This window comes from Doryrhamphus excisus, chromosome 22 (genome assembly GCF_030265055.1).
Source record: "Doryrhamphus excisus isolate RoL2022-K1 chromosome 22, RoL_Dexc_1.0, whole genome shotgun sequence".
Taxonomy (NCBI): domain Eukaryota; kingdom Metazoa; phylum Chordata; class Actinopteri; order Syngnathiformes; family Syngnathidae; genus Doryrhamphus; species Doryrhamphus excisus.
The window spans coordinates 4,974,675-4,991,360 of record NC_080487.1 but is presented as its reverse complement, the minus strand read 5'-3'; the positions used below and the strand labels follow the sequence as shown (position 1 = coordinate 4,991,360).

At 39.6% G+C, this 16,686-nt stretch overlaps 1 protein-coding gene across 8 annotated transcripts in view; it reads right to left on the bottom strand.

The window, feature by feature from the left end:
- The window catches only part of ryr2a (ryanodine receptor 2a (cardiac)), a 73,734-nt gene that overhangs the window by 19,817 nt on the left and 37,231 nt on the right, over positions 1 to 16,686 (bottom strand). For 3 of the 8 annotated variants that reach the window (XM_058061892.1, XM_058061897.1, XM_058061894.1), the window contains exons 50-80: positions 16,231 to 16,339; positions 16,036 to 16,156; positions 15,782 to 15,951; positions 15,107 to 15,327; positions 14,303 to 14,393; positions 13,736 to 13,876; positions 13,163 to 13,326; positions 12,182 to 12,260; positions 12,018 to 12,107; positions 11,763 to 11,900; positions 11,592 to 11,669; positions 10,463 to 10,538; positions 10,110 to 10,233; positions 9,631 to 9,746; positions 9,308 to 9,372; positions 9,096 to 9,217; positions 8,887 to 8,936; positions 7,803 to 7,863; positions 7,196 to 7,434; positions 5,986 to 6,067; positions 5,440 to 5,570; positions 4,799 to 4,926; positions 3,796 to 4,000; positions 3,486 to 3,568; positions 2,514 to 2,671; positions 2,335 to 2,422; positions 2,099 to 2,191; positions 1,806 to 1,976; positions 1,656 to 1,715; positions 380 to 526; positions 35 to 147 (exon numbers count right to left, since the gene is read on the bottom strand). In XM_058061892.1, coding sequence (XP_057917875.1) covers positions 35 to 147; positions 380 to 526; positions 1,656 to 1,715; positions 1,806 to 1,976; positions 2,099 to 2,191; positions 2,335 to 2,422; positions 2,514 to 2,671; positions 3,486 to 3,568; positions 3,796 to 4,000; positions 4,799 to 4,926; positions 5,440 to 5,570; positions 5,986 to 6,067; positions 7,196 to 7,434; positions 7,803 to 7,863; positions 8,887 to 8,936; positions 9,096 to 9,217; positions 9,308 to 9,372; positions 9,631 to 9,746; positions 10,110 to 10,233; positions 10,463 to 10,538; positions 11,592 to 11,669; positions 11,763 to 11,900; positions 12,018 to 12,107; positions 12,182 to 12,260; positions 13,163 to 13,326; positions 13,736 to 13,876; positions 14,303 to 14,393; positions 15,107 to 15,327; positions 15,782 to 15,951; positions 16,036 to 16,156; positions 16,231 to 16,339 — 3,714 coding nt within the window. The remainder of the gene's footprint in view (positions 1 to 34; positions 148 to 379; positions 527 to 1,655; positions 1,716 to 1,805; positions 1,977 to 2,098; positions 2,192 to 2,334; positions 2,423 to 2,513; positions 2,672 to 3,485; positions 3,569 to 3,795; positions 4,001 to 4,798; positions 4,927 to 5,439; positions 5,571 to 5,985; positions 6,068 to 7,195; positions 7,435 to 7,802; positions 7,864 to 8,886; positions 8,937 to 9,095; positions 9,218 to 9,307; positions 9,373 to 9,630; positions 9,747 to 10,109; positions 10,234 to 10,462; positions 10,539 to 11,591; positions 11,670 to 11,762; positions 11,901 to 12,017; positions 12,108 to 12,181; positions 12,261 to 13,162; positions 13,327 to 13,735; positions 13,877 to 14,302; positions 14,394 to 15,106; positions 15,328 to 15,781; positions 15,952 to 16,035; positions 16,157 to 16,230; positions 16,340 to 16,686) is intronic. The other 5 variants (XM_058061893.1, XM_058061895.1, XM_058061898.1 and 2 more) reach the window with 4 other exon arrangements.

The window sequence follows — 16,686 nt, the reverse complement described above, 5'->3', positions numbered from 1 at the left end:
GTAGACCACCACCATATTTCCAGGTGTGATGTACCTGGGCAGGTTATAGAGGGGGGCCATCCTGAAGCAAGCAACCACGGCTCTCTTTCTCTGTTTGGACAGCAACTTGTGCCACACGGCCTTCTTGCTGCGCTGGGGATGCTCAACCTGAAACGATGAAACATACTGAGAGGCCTTCATCTTAGCTAGCTAGCATCGGTTGGTGGACGAAAGGATTCAAATGAAAAACAGAAACCACAGTACTCCACTTGTGCTCTTTTCTCCAGTGAAACTACTACAATATGATTTCAGAAACTTCTATTTCACATTGATTGTGCCTCTTTTAAACCGTTTTACAAATTTGTTGAAGCGTTTTTAGGAGCAATAAACTGTAACTCACAACAACTCGAACCTGGTCTAAGTGGAAGAGGACATGAGCGATGTTCAGAACCCTTTCCACAGTGCTGTCTGGGTCGGAGGTGTAGTTACAGTGATTGGGAACGTCTCTGTAGAGAGCCATCTGCCATCGGATGGCTGGGTCCTGTAACTACGGGAGACAGACACACGGTGCATTTAGGTGCTGCAGTCGTCACTCTGTACATCAGCCCACCTTCACGCCGGTAATAATGACGGTTTAATCTGAGGCCTCGGGAGTGACAGTGATGAGCTAGTTGGAGGCGACCGGGTTTAGCTGAGTGTAAAAGTGCTGACTGGTGTGAGCTGTGGCCGACAGTAGCTCCTGTTGAATGTTGACTGCATATACTGTAGTATGTGTTCAAGTACAGGTATTGCACATCTACCATGTTAATACGTTTATCTGAGTGTTTTTCTTGGCGGTGGTAAAAAGGTGTAAATAATATGTTTATTTGCAGCGATCCACATGAGCTGTGCTACGAATCCACTGTGGACAAAAGCTACCCAATTAGATTTGACAATAGCCACGTTTACATGGACCCAAATATTCCAATTCCATTCGGGTTATTTGCTCAAACGGAAAGAATCTAACCTTTGTGTACACCTCATTCCGAAAGAAAAGTGCAAATCCGAATGAATATATAATCGGATTCACAGGGGTGGAATATTACTTTCCCTAATCCAATTGAGGTATCTTGTGTATCTTGGCGGTTGGCAAGCAGCTTTCATGTGCATTACCGCCATCGTGGAACAGAATCTAAGCCCTTCTATACTCCATTCACAAGTCCAGTTTTATTAAAAAAAGAAAATATATATCTATATAAAACATGTCCCGAGTTTAATTATAAAATATTAGCAAGATTGACCTTTATCTTTTCCTGTTCCCGGGTGCGTTCTTTCAGCGAATGCTGAGATATGACGTAACACGCAGCTCGAGACGTTCTTCGATGTAAAAAAATTGAGGCAAGCAATCAGCATTGGACTGCTGCGGAAAGTTTGTTTTTGATTCAAATTAAATTTCAAGACTGGACGAAGGAAAAACTGGCAATACGGAGTTATTCCAACAAGTGGAAGAAAAACTCGAGGAAGTCGGTATCACGTGATGTTGCTGTTCACGCTTTACTGGGCATGCCCCATTGACTATTCTGGTTGATTATAGCGGTTGGAATATTCCTTTCCATGTATACCATTCCTTTCGGAAAGAGAAAAACTCCTCATGTAAACGTGGCTATCGAAAGCATCTCTCTTGTGAGTATTTGTACCTTTCCCTGCAGATGCAGGTTATTTTTGATGACTTCACGGACCTCATCCTCAGTATCTTTCTGTCAACAACAGAGGAGGCAATGTTCTAGTCACTGTTTGGTCCAAATTGTGGAGCACAAAGCTAAATAATAAACAATTTAGTGTACTACCTGGATGAATCGGTTCTTAGCCAGAGCAATCAGTTCTTGTTCACCAGGAGCACAAACGTTGAGTCCAACAGGCAGAAGACGCTTCAGAGTCGCCACAATCAAACTGGTCTGCATCGAATATCGGTCCCCTTTCCTCCTAAGCTTCTTCCTCTCCTGCTCTGAAACTATTCCCTGTGATGCGGGTTTAAGATTGGAGGTCAACATACGTACACAGTAGACACTGGAACAGAAGCGGATCCTGGAATTATGTCAAAAACATATTTATGAGGTCATAAGCAGGTTTTCTATCGTACCTTTGACATTTTACACTTGGAATCAGAGATGAGGAAGGACATGTTGTGGATTTCGTTCTGAACCACAAAATTCTGCTCCTCTCTTTTGAAGTTCTGCAGAGAAGGGACAGGACAAGATCTGGTTCAAGGTTTGCTGCGGGACGGCTCAAAGTACAGTAAACATCTGAGCGGAATTCTACAACCAAAGACGGTTTTTCATGGTGTTATGTTTGCATCTTCCCAAACGACTGTCGTACATGAGACTTTGCCCAGAAGATGAAAACTTCAGCCACCATACGGAACAGCACCTCAGCTTCTGGGTTAGACTCTTTCAGCCATGTGGCCCTGTCAACATAGGAAGGACTTGATTTGTTTCTATTTGGAATATTTGTTGTTCTTAATATTATTTAGGACATCCATTCATGCTTCACTTTACCTGTTGTAGTCGACAAACCGTATGAGGAGCGGGTAAAAGGCATAAAGGTCTCTGACCAGCACAGAGAATTGGTCCATGATAAGAAGCTCAGTTTCAGACATCTCCCCCCTCCCCTCTGCCTTGCTCTGCTCCTCGTCCATCAGCACCACCGCTGCTTTCTACATGCAAAACGTAGAAACAACGACAAGACGTTGGAATGGAAATCATTGTCAAGTCAAATGGAAGTCATTGGGAATCAAACATTGGATGTGCACTCTCGTCCCCAATGGCTGTTGGTACTGTTCTTAGTACTTAGTACTTACTTAGTACTAACCTTACTGAAGTTTCAACTGAGAATGTAGAAATATTAAGTATTTGAAATATTACATAAGAGCTGCACGGTGATCAAGTGGTTTGCACGCAGACTTCACAGCTATAAGACCCGAGTTCAATCCCACCCTTGGCTATCTCTGTGTGGAGTTTGCATGTTCTCCCCCGTACTCCGGTTCCCTCCCCCATTCCAAAAACATGCTAGGTTAATTGGCGACTTCAAATTGTCCATAGGTATGAATGTGAGTGTGAATGGTTGTCGTGAGGATAAGCAGTAGAAAATGAATGAATTAAATATTACATAAGGGCTGCACGGTGATCGAGTGGTTAGCGTGCAGACCTCACAGCTATGAGACATGAGTTCAATCCCACCCTCGGCCATCTCTGTGTGGAGTTTGCATGTTCTCCCCCGTACTCCGATTTCCTCCCACATTCCAAAAAACATGCTAGGTTAATTGGTGACTCCAAATTGTCCATAGGTATGAATGTGAGTGTGAATGGTTGTTTGTCTATATGTGCCCTGTGATTGGCTGGCCACCAGCCTCTCGCCTGAAGACAGCTGGTAGTGGTAGAAAATGAATGAATGTATGAAATACTACATGACGTACCTACACAATAACCAATCCCCTGTAAGTGTCCGGTGGACGTGAACACACCACTCACCTTTCTGAGCTTCTTCATCAGAGGCAGAAAGTGCGTCTTGAGTAAAGGAGCTTTAGCCTTGCTGATGATTGGCAGAGAAAAGACTGAAGGAAAGAAGGAGAAGAAGGAGAGAGAGGTTTTCTTACCTACGCATTCCCTGCATAATAAAAAGTTTCATTTTTAAAAACCAAACTTTGTGTTCACTTGCGTTGTCGTTGACTAACATTGAAATGTGATGATCATTTAAGTGTGACAAACATGCAAAAGAAAGAAATCCGGAAGTGGGCAAGCCTTTTCCACAGCAGCGTCCATGGAGTGTCTTCAGGTTTACCAGCCAGTCTTTTCATCCAAGCCCCCTCATCGATCCCCAGGTTGTTGTAGATGATCTTTAAGATGTTTCCCAGCAACATGTTCATATGTTCGGAAGTCACAGATGTGCAGCAGCAGTCAGCGTTCTCTGGGTCGTTTTCTGGTTTGTTCTCTGGTCCGTGTTCCCACCAGTGAGACATGTAGCTGCACAAAACTGGCAAAACCACCTGTATGAATACACCAACATGTCAAATCATTTTACATACAAACAAAAGACAAAGTGCTAAGAAAAATGTCATAGTCTGGATTTGGACAGCTTTCTATAATTGGTTTCTTAAGCGCAACGTCAGCATTTTCATTCATTCATTCATTAATTTCGGGCGGGAGGCGGGGTACACCCTGGACTGGTGGCCAGCCAATCACAGGGCACATATAGACAAACAACCATTCACACTCACATTCATACCTATGGACAATTTGGAGTAGCCAATTAACCTAGCATGTTTTTGGAATGTGGGAGGAAACCGGAGTACGGGGGAGAACATGCAAACTCCACACAGAGATGGCCAAGAGTGGAATTGAACCCTGGTCTCCGAGCTGTGAAGTGCATTTTTGCACCCACTAGACCGCCGTGCCGCCCTCAGTATTTTCATTCATTCATTCATTTTCTACCGCTTTTCCTCACAAGGGTGCTGGAGCCTATCCCAGCTGTCTTTGGGCGAGAGGCGGGGTACACCCTAGACTGGTGGCCAGCCAATCACAGGGCACATATAGACAAACAACCATTCACACTCACATTCATACCTATGGTCCAACCTATGGACCAATTAATCTAGCATGTTTTTGGAATGTGGGAGGAAACCGGAGTACCCGGAGAAAACCCACGCATTCACGCGGAGAACATGGAATTGAACCCTGGTCTCCTAGCTGTGAAGTCTGCGCGCTAACCACTAGACCACCGTGCCGCCCTCAGTATTTTCAAAATATAAATATTATTTTCAAGCAAAAATGCACCAGAAGCATACCTCCATGACATGAGGTACTTGGGGGTATTTCATGCCAGATTCTGCCACCTCCATGATCTCATCCAGAGACTTCTCCAAATTTGGAATCAATGGACAAACATCTACAACCTGTCCTGGCAAGCCAAGAGCTGCAAGAGAGGAATAGTTCAAAAAACAAGATTATAGAGATCAAATGGGTCCTAAGGACCTAAGGACTAGAGTCTGTTGTTTGCTTTTCAGGGAGAAGATGATTACGTTGCTCTTTGGTGTGTGAATTGATCTGGTCATTGATCACCATGACCTTCAAGTTATCATCACAACTCCTCTGCTAATCTTGAGACATCAGAATGCATTTCTCCGATTGACTGGTGTGTCAACATGAAGCGCATTTGCATGTATTTTCACTAGGCCACATACTAAATATATATTACATATATTTTGTAATATCTGGCTCTCAATATAAGAGGAGCCATCATTTTTCAAGGGACAAAATGCCACCAGATGATCAAATCAATATGATGTTTATTTGACAGGTTTTCAATGACACCTTTGGTCGCACCCGGGACATTTTTCATGGAATTGATACCTATCTGAGTTTATGCAAGATCTGTGGCACTGTTATTATCTTAATGGTCCAAATTTGAGCGTTAAATAAGCTGTACCTGCTCTGTCTTTTGCTCTTTGGCTGTTGTAGATGGAGACGCTGTTGAACTTGTTGATGTGAGGTTCAAGGAATGCAACTGGGAAAGCTGTTGTGAAGAAAGCCAAACACTTCCCTAATGCTGGCCGATGCCTGAGGAGACAAGATCGGAATTATTAACATCGTTTCCCTCTAATCCGTTGGAGGTTTTGCACCGAAGTAAACAACAAGATTAAAAGGACTGAGAAGCTGATTTTACTAGAATATTTAGTGGTAAGTTTCTATTGGTGAGCTTCATCCTGGCGGATCCCGAGGGATTCCCAGGCCAGTTGGGAGACATCGTCTCTCCAACGTGTCCTAGGTCTTCCCCGAGGCCTCCTACCGATCAGACGTTCCCTCAACACCTCCCCAGGGAGGCATCCGGGAGCCATCCTGACCAGATTGGAGTCTCTCCCCGGATGACTTGGTTTTGGCCTTATCTCATTTAGGCCGCTTGTCCTTGCAATGTTCTCCTTTTGATACACACCAATACATTGAAATGACATACTAGTATACTGTACATACATACTTTTCCACATAGATGCTTTCATTGGTTCCCAGAAAGTGAAGGCTTTTCAGGATTCTGTAGCAGGAAACCTGGACATCATCCACTGAGATAAAAAAAACACAAAGTCATCATTGACATCTCAGTCAAATGTCATACGAAGAAAGCAAAAAGATTAGTAATAAGTGTACATATGGACACGTGAAATCAATAAATATGTGTATATGTACATATTAAATCAATCAATAAATATGTACATATTAAATAAATATGTGTATACGTATATACTAAATCAATATAAATAAATGTGTATATATGTACATATTAGATCAATATAAATAAATATGCATATACATACATATAAAATCAATATAAATAAATATGTATATACGTACATATTAGGTCAATATAAATAAATATGTATATACGTACATATTAAATAAATATGTGCATACCTACATATTAGATCAATATAAAAAAATATGTATATACGTACATATTAAATAAATATGTGCATATGTACATATTAAATAAATATGTATATACATACATATTAGATCAATATAAATAAATATGATATATGTACATATTAGATCAATATAAATAAATATGTATATACACACATTAAATAAATAAATATGTATATACGTACACATTAAATCAATATAAATATGATATACATGCATATTAGATCAATATAAATAAATATGTGTATATGTACATATTAAATCGATACAAATAAATGTGCATACATACATATTAAATCAATATAAATAAATATGAGTATAAATACATATTAAATCAATATAAATATGTGTATACGTACATATTAAATCAATATAAATATGTGTATAGATACATATTACATCAATATAAATATGAGTATACGTACATATTAAATCCATATAAATATGTAACTATGTACATATTAAATCAATATAAATATGTGTATAGATACATATTACATCAATATAAATATGAGTATACGTACATATTAAATCCATATAAATATGTAACTATGTACATATTAAATCAATATAAATATGTGTATACATACATATTAGATCAATATAAATAAATATGTGTATACGTACATATTAAATCAATATAAATATGTGTATACGTACATATTAGATCAATATAAATATGTGTATACATACATATTAGATCGATATAAATAAATATGTGTATATATACATATTAGATCAATATAAATAAATCCGTGTATACATACATATTAGATCTTCTCCAAAGGCGTTGTGTCCAATGTGTTGGAACAAAGCAGACAGGATGGGAAGCAGACCAAAGGTGGTGTAGTTGATGATCTGGGTGGCTCCTCTTGGCTGCTCTCTGCTGTGAGTGAACTGTCCATGCTTCAGGTTCTCTTGGGTCTTCTCCAGATCCTCTGCTGCACTGGCAAAGTAGGACCGCAGCGCAGCCTTGACCGACTCCAATCCTGTCTTCATCACTGTCCTGATAGAGGATCACACTTTGTTGGGCTCCGTCAGCCATGTGTTTCTGATACTTACAGTAAATAGTGAGTACTGACAATATGATGTTCAATCCTAATAGGGACGTACATGTGATATAACCCTACGTAACATATTCTCATGACTGTGATATTTTCTGTATTGAATGTTAATTTCAATCACACCTCAGCTCCCAATCTGGATCAGATTTGAATTAAACTGTTTGAGAATGGCCAGTTTGGAGAATGTCCCAGTATAATATCCATGTATGACAAAGTGGCATTGGAAAGGTATTCCTATCCAAAGTATGAAAACAAACGTGATGTGTCCATTCTGAGATCTCTCCCATCCCACATACATAATGTACCCTACCTGGCATCCAGACTTTGCCCGAGTATCTGCAAACAGTTGACAATGGATGTGGCGTTGTTACCTGTGAAAGGAAAAAGGACGTCCTGATTAAAAACATATTTTAGGAGTCAAGTCACCAAGCACAATGAACAAGCAAAATGGATGCAATGCTCTGGCAAACCTACACAGCAAGTATACATTGAAATTGGTAATTGGAGGTATAGTTAATACTAATATTGCTCATTCCCACTGCTGTTGGCTTTGCAATGATCTTTTTTTCCTCCTATTTTGGACAATGTTACCTTGCATTCCTCACAAAGGCCTAGTCTTGGGATGTATGACTGACAAAAGTCTCACTCCGTTCAAGCCATTCTATGAAATGTTCCATGAAGTCGCTGTGCTCATTATTTCGACAGGGGATCTTCCCCTGATGATCAGTGATGAAAGTAACTCATCCATCAGGAACATTTTCTTTCAGGATCAGTAGAAAGAGTCAAAACAAATCAGCTATTAAGGAGACCAGGGTTCAATTCCACCCTCGGCCATCTCTGTGTGGAGTTTGCATGTTCTCCCCGTGCATGCGTGGGTTTTCTCCGGGTACTCCGGTTTCCTCCCACATTCCAAAAAAAACATGCTAGGTTAATTAGCGACTCCAAATTGTCCATAGGTATGAATGTGAGTGTGAATGGTTGTTTGTCTATATGTGCCCTGTGATTGGCTGGCCACCAAGACCCTCCAGCAGGGTAGGCTCCAGCACCCCCCTGCGACCCTCGTGAGGAAAAGTGGTACAAAATGAATGAATGAATGAAATCAGCTATAGCTCATTGCATTCCGTAATCAGGAAAAAGCCGAAAGAAAGAAAGAAACTAAATAAGGAGCAAATACGCATGGCTGAGTAACCATCATCATTATAGCATAGCAGTTCATAACCATCACATTCATCTTCATTCAATGATTTGTACTGGACTCATCCAACCTGAGCACATGCTGTTTGTGGTCAACACTCATCCATCATAAAAACGGGAATATGAGGGGGGGTGAGACTGGATGGGGGTTAGGGCCATTATGGTCAGAAGTGCAAGCAACATCCACAAACCATTCTTACCAAACAAGGATATCCTATTTCTGACAAGTACTCCCAGTTTGCAGAAAAGACTGGAAGAAAATCAATTGAAAAAGAAGAATCAGGAAGGAAAGCAGAAAAAACGGTTGTGACACATTGAAGAGAAAAAACAATGAAGAATGGGACACAAATCCATTCCACTCCTGAAGCGCCAGTACGGTTTACTTGGTGGGTTTTGATAATCACAATACCTTGTCACCATTTCTTTCTCCTTGTTGGAGGCATGTCCGCCACTGCTGATGGGATGGATGGACGTGGACAGGAAGTACAGACGATGGTTTTTGAAGTACTGGTCCACCAACGGCAAGACAATCTGTGGGGGTTTTTTTTCACAATTGGTAACACGCTTGCATTAGTTTGGTCGTAAATACTGACTTCCGATGTAAGACAGTCACGTTCCCACCTTTCCAAAGAACTTCATTTGCTGTTCATGAGGAATCGTCCCTCCTTTGGGTCGTGTTTCCATGTCTACAGAGGATCAAAAATACCCAAATTGTTCAACCCCTTCCATGTATTTGCAAAGTACTACATGTGTTGCTTTGCATCCTTTCACACAATTCATATTTCAAACGTGACATTGGCCAATCATTAGAAGTTGGTTAGTTTTGATTTTTGTACTCTATTTTTTCTTTTTCCAAGAACTACCCCTGCTTGAACAGATTAAAAGGAATTAAATTCAAGTTGCCAAATGTCAAACACGCTGAAATGAAGACCAAAGAGTCTCACCAAAGTCCATCATGTGCTGGTGGGCCTGGTCTACATTTTTGATGAGCTGCTGAAGGAAGGTGTATGCAAAGCGCTTCTCTATGGCTGGCGTGTCCAACTCCTGCAATTTCACCCCCCTAAAAGGATACACAGTCTTGTAGCAGTATTGCTGTTTATGACGTTCAACAGAAGGATCAACGGCGGCCATTGCTTCAGTTACTTCGGTACAGTTGACTTGGAAATGCTCCTAATGATTATTTCTTAGTCCACTTATCTGAAGCTTGTTTGGATTAATCGAGTTATCGGACCAAAACACACACAGTCATACCAGAAAACAGGTTTTCCCAAGCAAACTGAATCCCACTGCTTACACCCAAACCGAGACAGGGTTTTCACATGATGACTATTTTCCGATGATGATGAAATGATGCTGGCCCACTGCGGTGTATGGACACACACTATCCACGCAAAGGTAGTGTAAAAAAAAAAAACGGTCTTACCTCGACACGGTGTAACCATTGATCTGGAGGAACTTCAGCATGTCTTGTGCTTTTTGTCTGTCCTTTAATTTCTCTTTGGCAGTCATTGTATCAAAGGGGACCAGTAGAGGGTGATTTCCTCCACCTGAGGTACAAAGTCAAAGAACGATGAGAACATAGGAAGTCCAGTTCCAGCACTGCTTGGTCCTGGTTTGCCACTGGATGGATGTCAGCTACTGTATGCCGGAAACGCTAATCAAAAAGGGGAGTGGTGGTGGACCAGAAACGGCACCCGAGCTGCACTTTGAACACCCTCGCTGTACAGTGTGGTTGAATTTTTACAGAAACACAAAAGTGGTATTGGCCATACCAACCTTTGGCTTCCAGCTCCATTTTCTTCTTCCTGGCCCAGATGTTATGATAGTTCTCTGCAAGCAGCTCTGCCATTGACTGAAAAACACAACATGTACTGTTCCACAGAACATCTCCACCCATCTTGGGAGTCATTATGGTGTTTTTCTTGTGGATAATTAAAAGTATACTGAATAATTTAATCAAATTGTACATATTGTATATATAATATATGCTATATACTACAGTATATATACTATGTATATTAGGGTGCATCAAATTTGAATGGGAAATTTTAAATTCATAATATCAATTTGGCTGGCATTCCATTTTTTTCTAATGAACATAAAAATGTCTTTTGCAAAGTTTTGAGGAAATCCATTGAGATTTAGGGGTGCCACGTCCCACATAAACATTTGTAAAATTTCAGAAAATGTGCAATGGCAAAACAATTGCCAAAAGGTTGGCGTGGAAATGTTGAGTACAATGAACTTCTATACAGCATCATTTTCTATAGGGTTATCAAAGGGGGCCCAGACCAAAGACCAAGCTGCGACTGCTAGTCTGAAAGGAACTAGTTGTTGTGTGCCTAAAATAATAAATGGACAAGTTTATATATCATATTATGTAGGACTACAGTACTACTCTCAATAAATATGAGGTATCAGTAATACTGTCTACTCTATATTACTCTTGTTGATGTTATGCTAGCTCAGCTATTAGCTAACTGTCATTAGCAAACTGTTGCTAGCTAATGTTAGCTACAGTAGAGGCAATGAGTACTAAATACCTATAAATATGACTACAAATCATTCAAATTACAAAGACAAAACCACAAATTTGCTACTAATATGTAATAGGAGTATAAATACCAACAAAAACATAAATATCACCTTAGAGTTCTTGAGCTGCAGTCTTTGCTGACCTCAAATCTCCATGGCGACCATTGAACTGTTCACCACTTTATTCCACAAAAACAGATGTATGGTGGCACCCCTAAATAATCATGTATTGGAAAAATATTTTATATGTGTTGTTTCTACATATATTGGAACACTTTTAGTACCCAGCCATATCAAAATTCAATAATTCACCTAAAATTCACCCTAATGTATATATATACATACATATACTTGTGTGTATGCGTAGTACCTGCATGTCTCTGGAGAGCGTAACATTGCTCATATCAATCGGACTGGGGTTGAAAATCTGAGTTCCTTCAAAGGAAAGCTGGGGAAGAAATGATCATTATTATTATTTTATATCATCCAAATTCTTTTCAAATTGATGCTAAACATTGCAGACACACGTGATGTTTTATACCTGGCTGACCTGCGATATCCGACGAGATTTGTTATTGAGGTTGGCAGCGTCGCTCTCTCTGATCCTGTTGATACTCCAGCCCCAACAAAGCATGGTCTTCAGGGACTCTCTGATTGGCCCGTAGTATAACTCTTTATCCTATCAAAATAGACCAACATTACACAATTATTATTAAACATATGGTTTCCATTGCTACTATCACTGCAAAGCACAAATGTTTGTTATATGTAAATGATTATTGATGATGGAGATGACCTTCTCAGCAAGCCCCTTAAACGGTTTTAGTAAATTGTGGCTCCTGGAAGCTTCACATATATTTTCCCCATACGACCAGCCAATGGAAAACTGCAAAACACACATAACCGAGTAACAGTATTTCATTTAGGACTGGACAATTAAAGGCACCCGATATGACTTACCTTTTCCAGACACCACTTCTCGTGGTTATGCTCTGCATATCTGGATATGACCAGATCCAGTTTTTCTGGGATAGTCACACTGGAAAAGACCACAATCATAAAGTAAATATGACATTGCAAAAGCTCCCCTTATCAAATGTACTTCAATTAGTACAAATACTTCACGGTATAAACTAATCAACCTGGGTATTGTCAAATAAAGATAAATACAGTGGTACCTTGGTTAATGGCCGCCCCAGTTTTCAGTTAACATAACACAGTTAACACAATTGATGTTGAAAATTTGCCTTGGTTTGCATTCACCCGCCTGGTTAGCATGCAATATGGCGCACGAGACAAACTTGTTCACAGAGGCCATCTTGGATCACATGCCCAAGGCGAACCTTGTGACACTACGGCAGCCTGTAAGGCAAGGGTCTCAAACACGCGGCCCGCGGGCCAAATGTGGCCCGCAGGACTCTAGTTTGAGGCCCCCGCCCTCGATATGAAAGTTTAATGTTAGTGCGGCCCGCGCAAGTTTGATATGGATGCTGTATGGTATCATGTACCCAGAAAAAATTATTATGTTTAATTAATGTTCATGTTAAAGGTTAAATAACTGTTAATAGTTATCCTCCCTATCCGTGTGGAAGTGGTAAATTTTTGGCTATTTAACTTAAGTTTTTATTATTTGCCGTTTTATTATTATTATTATATTTATTTATTACTGATTTATTGATTTTCTTTATTCTTGATTTGTTTATTTATTTTTCATGTTTTTCATGTTTTGATGTTACAGTCCTCGTTCTATTCTCTACTCTCTATAAACTTGCCTTGATTAGAGTCCGTTTTGGCTTGAGTCGCACCTTCTGAAAGGGAACTAATGATGCTAACCAAGGCACCACTGTACCACTGTAAACATGACCATGAACGACACCTCTGTCATTAGGAACTCAATAATACGTATAATAATTCTAATACAATAATACGTATGGTTTATACGTTGCTGTGTCTGCAGGCCGTGGAGTGAAGTTTCCGTCAGAGTCCATGGACGACTGCTTCTCCATCAGGGCCATGTAGTTGGACTCCATGTAGTCTGGAGGAAGAGCTCCTGCTACTGCACTTAGGCATAACAATGCCAGTTTAAACAGCTCCTGGTCATAAGGCTGAAGAAAAGACAATTTTTCATTTCAAAGGATATTAATACTTATTCATTTTCTTATTTGTTGATTGATACAACTAAGAGGAGACAAGCAGAACAAATGCGGATGCTTCCAAGTAGCTTGAGTAGCTTAGTTCTGTTCACTCATGGTTGCTTTGGATCCGGGTGGGCCTCTCAGCAGCACCCCCTGCTGCTCAGTAAGAACAGAAACTTTTGGATATGCGGCCCGAGGTGGAAAAAGTTTGGACGCCCCTGATTCAGTGGTTGACTCATATGAATTCCATCCAGGCGTATGAAAGGTTACCTTTGTCTACATGCCCTGATTGACCGGTGACCAAGCCACCTCCACCATCCCTCCAATGGAACAAAACAGACTAGACAATAAGTTACCTTAGTTACCAATGTCTACCTACCTTGTGAGAGAGAGCATCAAATATTCCCCAGAACAATTTCCTGGAAAGGTGAAGCTCTTCATCGGATGCAGCTCCAAAACTCGCCCAGCCTCCAGCCAGGCAATAATACTTCCAACAACGCTCAAAGTGATTGGTCAAAAGCTGTTGACAGAAAAGAAGAACATGTGTACTTTATGAAAATGAAATTCCAAGCTTATCTCATACACTTACTGCAAAGCAGTGGAAGTGATTGTGTTACATTGTCGTCTTATATTCAGGTCAAGGTCAGTTAAGCGTGTGTTATGATCTGCGATGATCTGCCAACACTGCAGCTCTGCTCCTTTTTTTGTGTTAATATCATCAGTGTTTCCATCTTGAATCTGTAGATTTTCACTCTCAACTCATTCGTGGAAAATACTCCAAAAAATAGTAGTTTCAATCAAGTCAAAATGGATTCCCAAATGTTATTTCTATGTTAGTGGGCTTCCGTAGTGTTATTCTATGCGGTATGTCGCTACGTTTGCACTGATGATGTTTTTCCATAAAGGAAGAAAATACATTGGGAGAAGAAAAGAAAAGAGTCCTCACCTTCAAAGGCATCTTGGTGTGTTCACTAAGCAAAGGAATGTCAAACACAAGCCTCCGCAGTAGATGTTGCATCATGGAAGGCCTCAGCTTACTGTGGAGATACAATGCCATGATATAGTAGGAATAAATTCATTTACAGTAACCATGTAACCAATAATAATAATAATAATAATAATAATAATAATAATAATAATAATAATAATAATAATAATAATAATAATAATAATACAATAATAATACAATAATAATTATTATATTATTGAGAGTTGTGTGTAATATTATTGTGTGTAATAATAATAATTATTAGAATTTTATTATTATTGTGAGAGTTGTGTGTAATATTATTGTATGTAATCATAATAATCATTATTATTATTATTATTATATATATATTATATTATTATAATAATATTATAATAATTATATAATAATAATAATTATTATTATTATAATTATTATTATTCTTGTGAGAGTTGTGTGTAATATTATTGTGTGTAATAATAATAATATTATTTAACCCATTTTGTTTATTATTTTTAGTAATAATTATTATTTTAAATAATTATTATTACTACCAATATTATTATTTAACCAATTAAATTAATAATAATAATAATTATATATATTATTATACATACTAATAATATATAATAATATATTATATATTATATATTATATATTATATATTATATATTATATATTATATATTATATATTATATATTATATATTATATAATAATCTAAATCATTATCATTATCCTAATGATTATCATTATCATTATCATTATTATTAAGTCCTCTTACCCGCAAACTGCAAGTAGACATTCTTCAATAGAATCTCTCTGTGCTTTGGTAAGGCAGCAGCCTTTGGACAGACGGTAAACCGTGTGGAGGAGGGAATCGATCAGTGACGCATGTGGCTCGGTCCCGTGGAACAGTGGTGCACATTTGGTCAGTAGTGGTAACACCGCCGTACACAGGTACCTGTTGAGGGCAAGAGCCATATCTGTGGCACTGAGAGCAACCTAACACAGAGACAAGGAAGCACAGAGAGGAAAGTATAAGAACCGCATGAAAGAATCATTAAAGGGGATCACCAAAAGCATTCCGAGTGCAGAACCCGAGGCCAAATCAAAGTGCATGTCTGAATGTGTTAGACCGGAAAAGGCTAAATGGGAATCTCATTGGTTTAAAGCGCCAGGACAAGATTAATTGTATGACTTATGTCAACAAATTGAAGATTAAAACCATCATTATGTAACACATCCACCTTCACCATCATCATCTACCTTCTCCCTGGTGCAATTATCTTCCACGGGTTCAACATCCAGTCCCACAAAACCAAACTCCAAAATGATTACTCTCCAAAGTCACCACTTCCAACCTGAGCTCCTCGGTCTTCCCCTCCCCTCAGGTAGGGGTCACTCCACCGCATCAATTCCAACAATAAAACGGTGGCGGTCTACAGACTCTACTTACAGTGTCCAAAGAAGCTGCAGCTCTGAGATCAGGTAGGAAGCCCACTTCCAGCAGATGGAGGAGAAAATTCTGGTCTTCGACACCATAAACCCGGTCCAGAAACAGAACCATGGCAGCTTTATGATCCGGACAGAAACCAGCGGACATGTCTGGCTCCAACACCGTCCCATCTACGCATGTGTACATGCACACACATTGTAAAGGATTCCTGACGATGATGATGTTGATGATGATGACAGCAGTGATGCATTTACCTTTAGAGAGGCTCGGCATGGAGAAAGGAATGCTGATGACACCCACAAGGTCTTCAATGGGAATAAGAGACCTTAAAATGGCTCTGATGCGGACTGCTTCACCTTTACCGGCATGTATCAGCTGATGCAAAAGAACGACAATGATCAATTAGATGAGGATCTGTTCTCGGACTTTGGCTGTGTTTTGTCACTCACGTGCATCTCTGGGCCACAACGTCCAAGCAGGTCAATGAGAGCCGCGTAGAAGGTCATGATGGCATTCCCCAAGTGGATGGTGTCATCTTCTTCCTTGGACCCATCACTGCTATCACAAATACAACAATGGAGTCACAATTACAGCTCATCACATTTTAACTCAGGGGTCTCAAACACGCGGCCCGCGGGCCAAATGTGGCCCGCAGGACACTAGTTTGAGGCCCCCGCCTTGATATGAAAGTTTAATGTTAGTGCGGCCCGCGCAAGTTTGATATGGATGCTGTATGGTATCATGTACCCAGAAAAAATTATTACGTTTGATTAATGTTCATGTTAAATGTTAAATAACTGTTAATAGTTATCCTCCCTATCTGTGTGGAAGTGGTAAGTTTTTGGCTATTTAAGTTTAAAGGAAATAACTTGAAGGCTACCGTTTATGTCGCTAGCTCTCTAGTT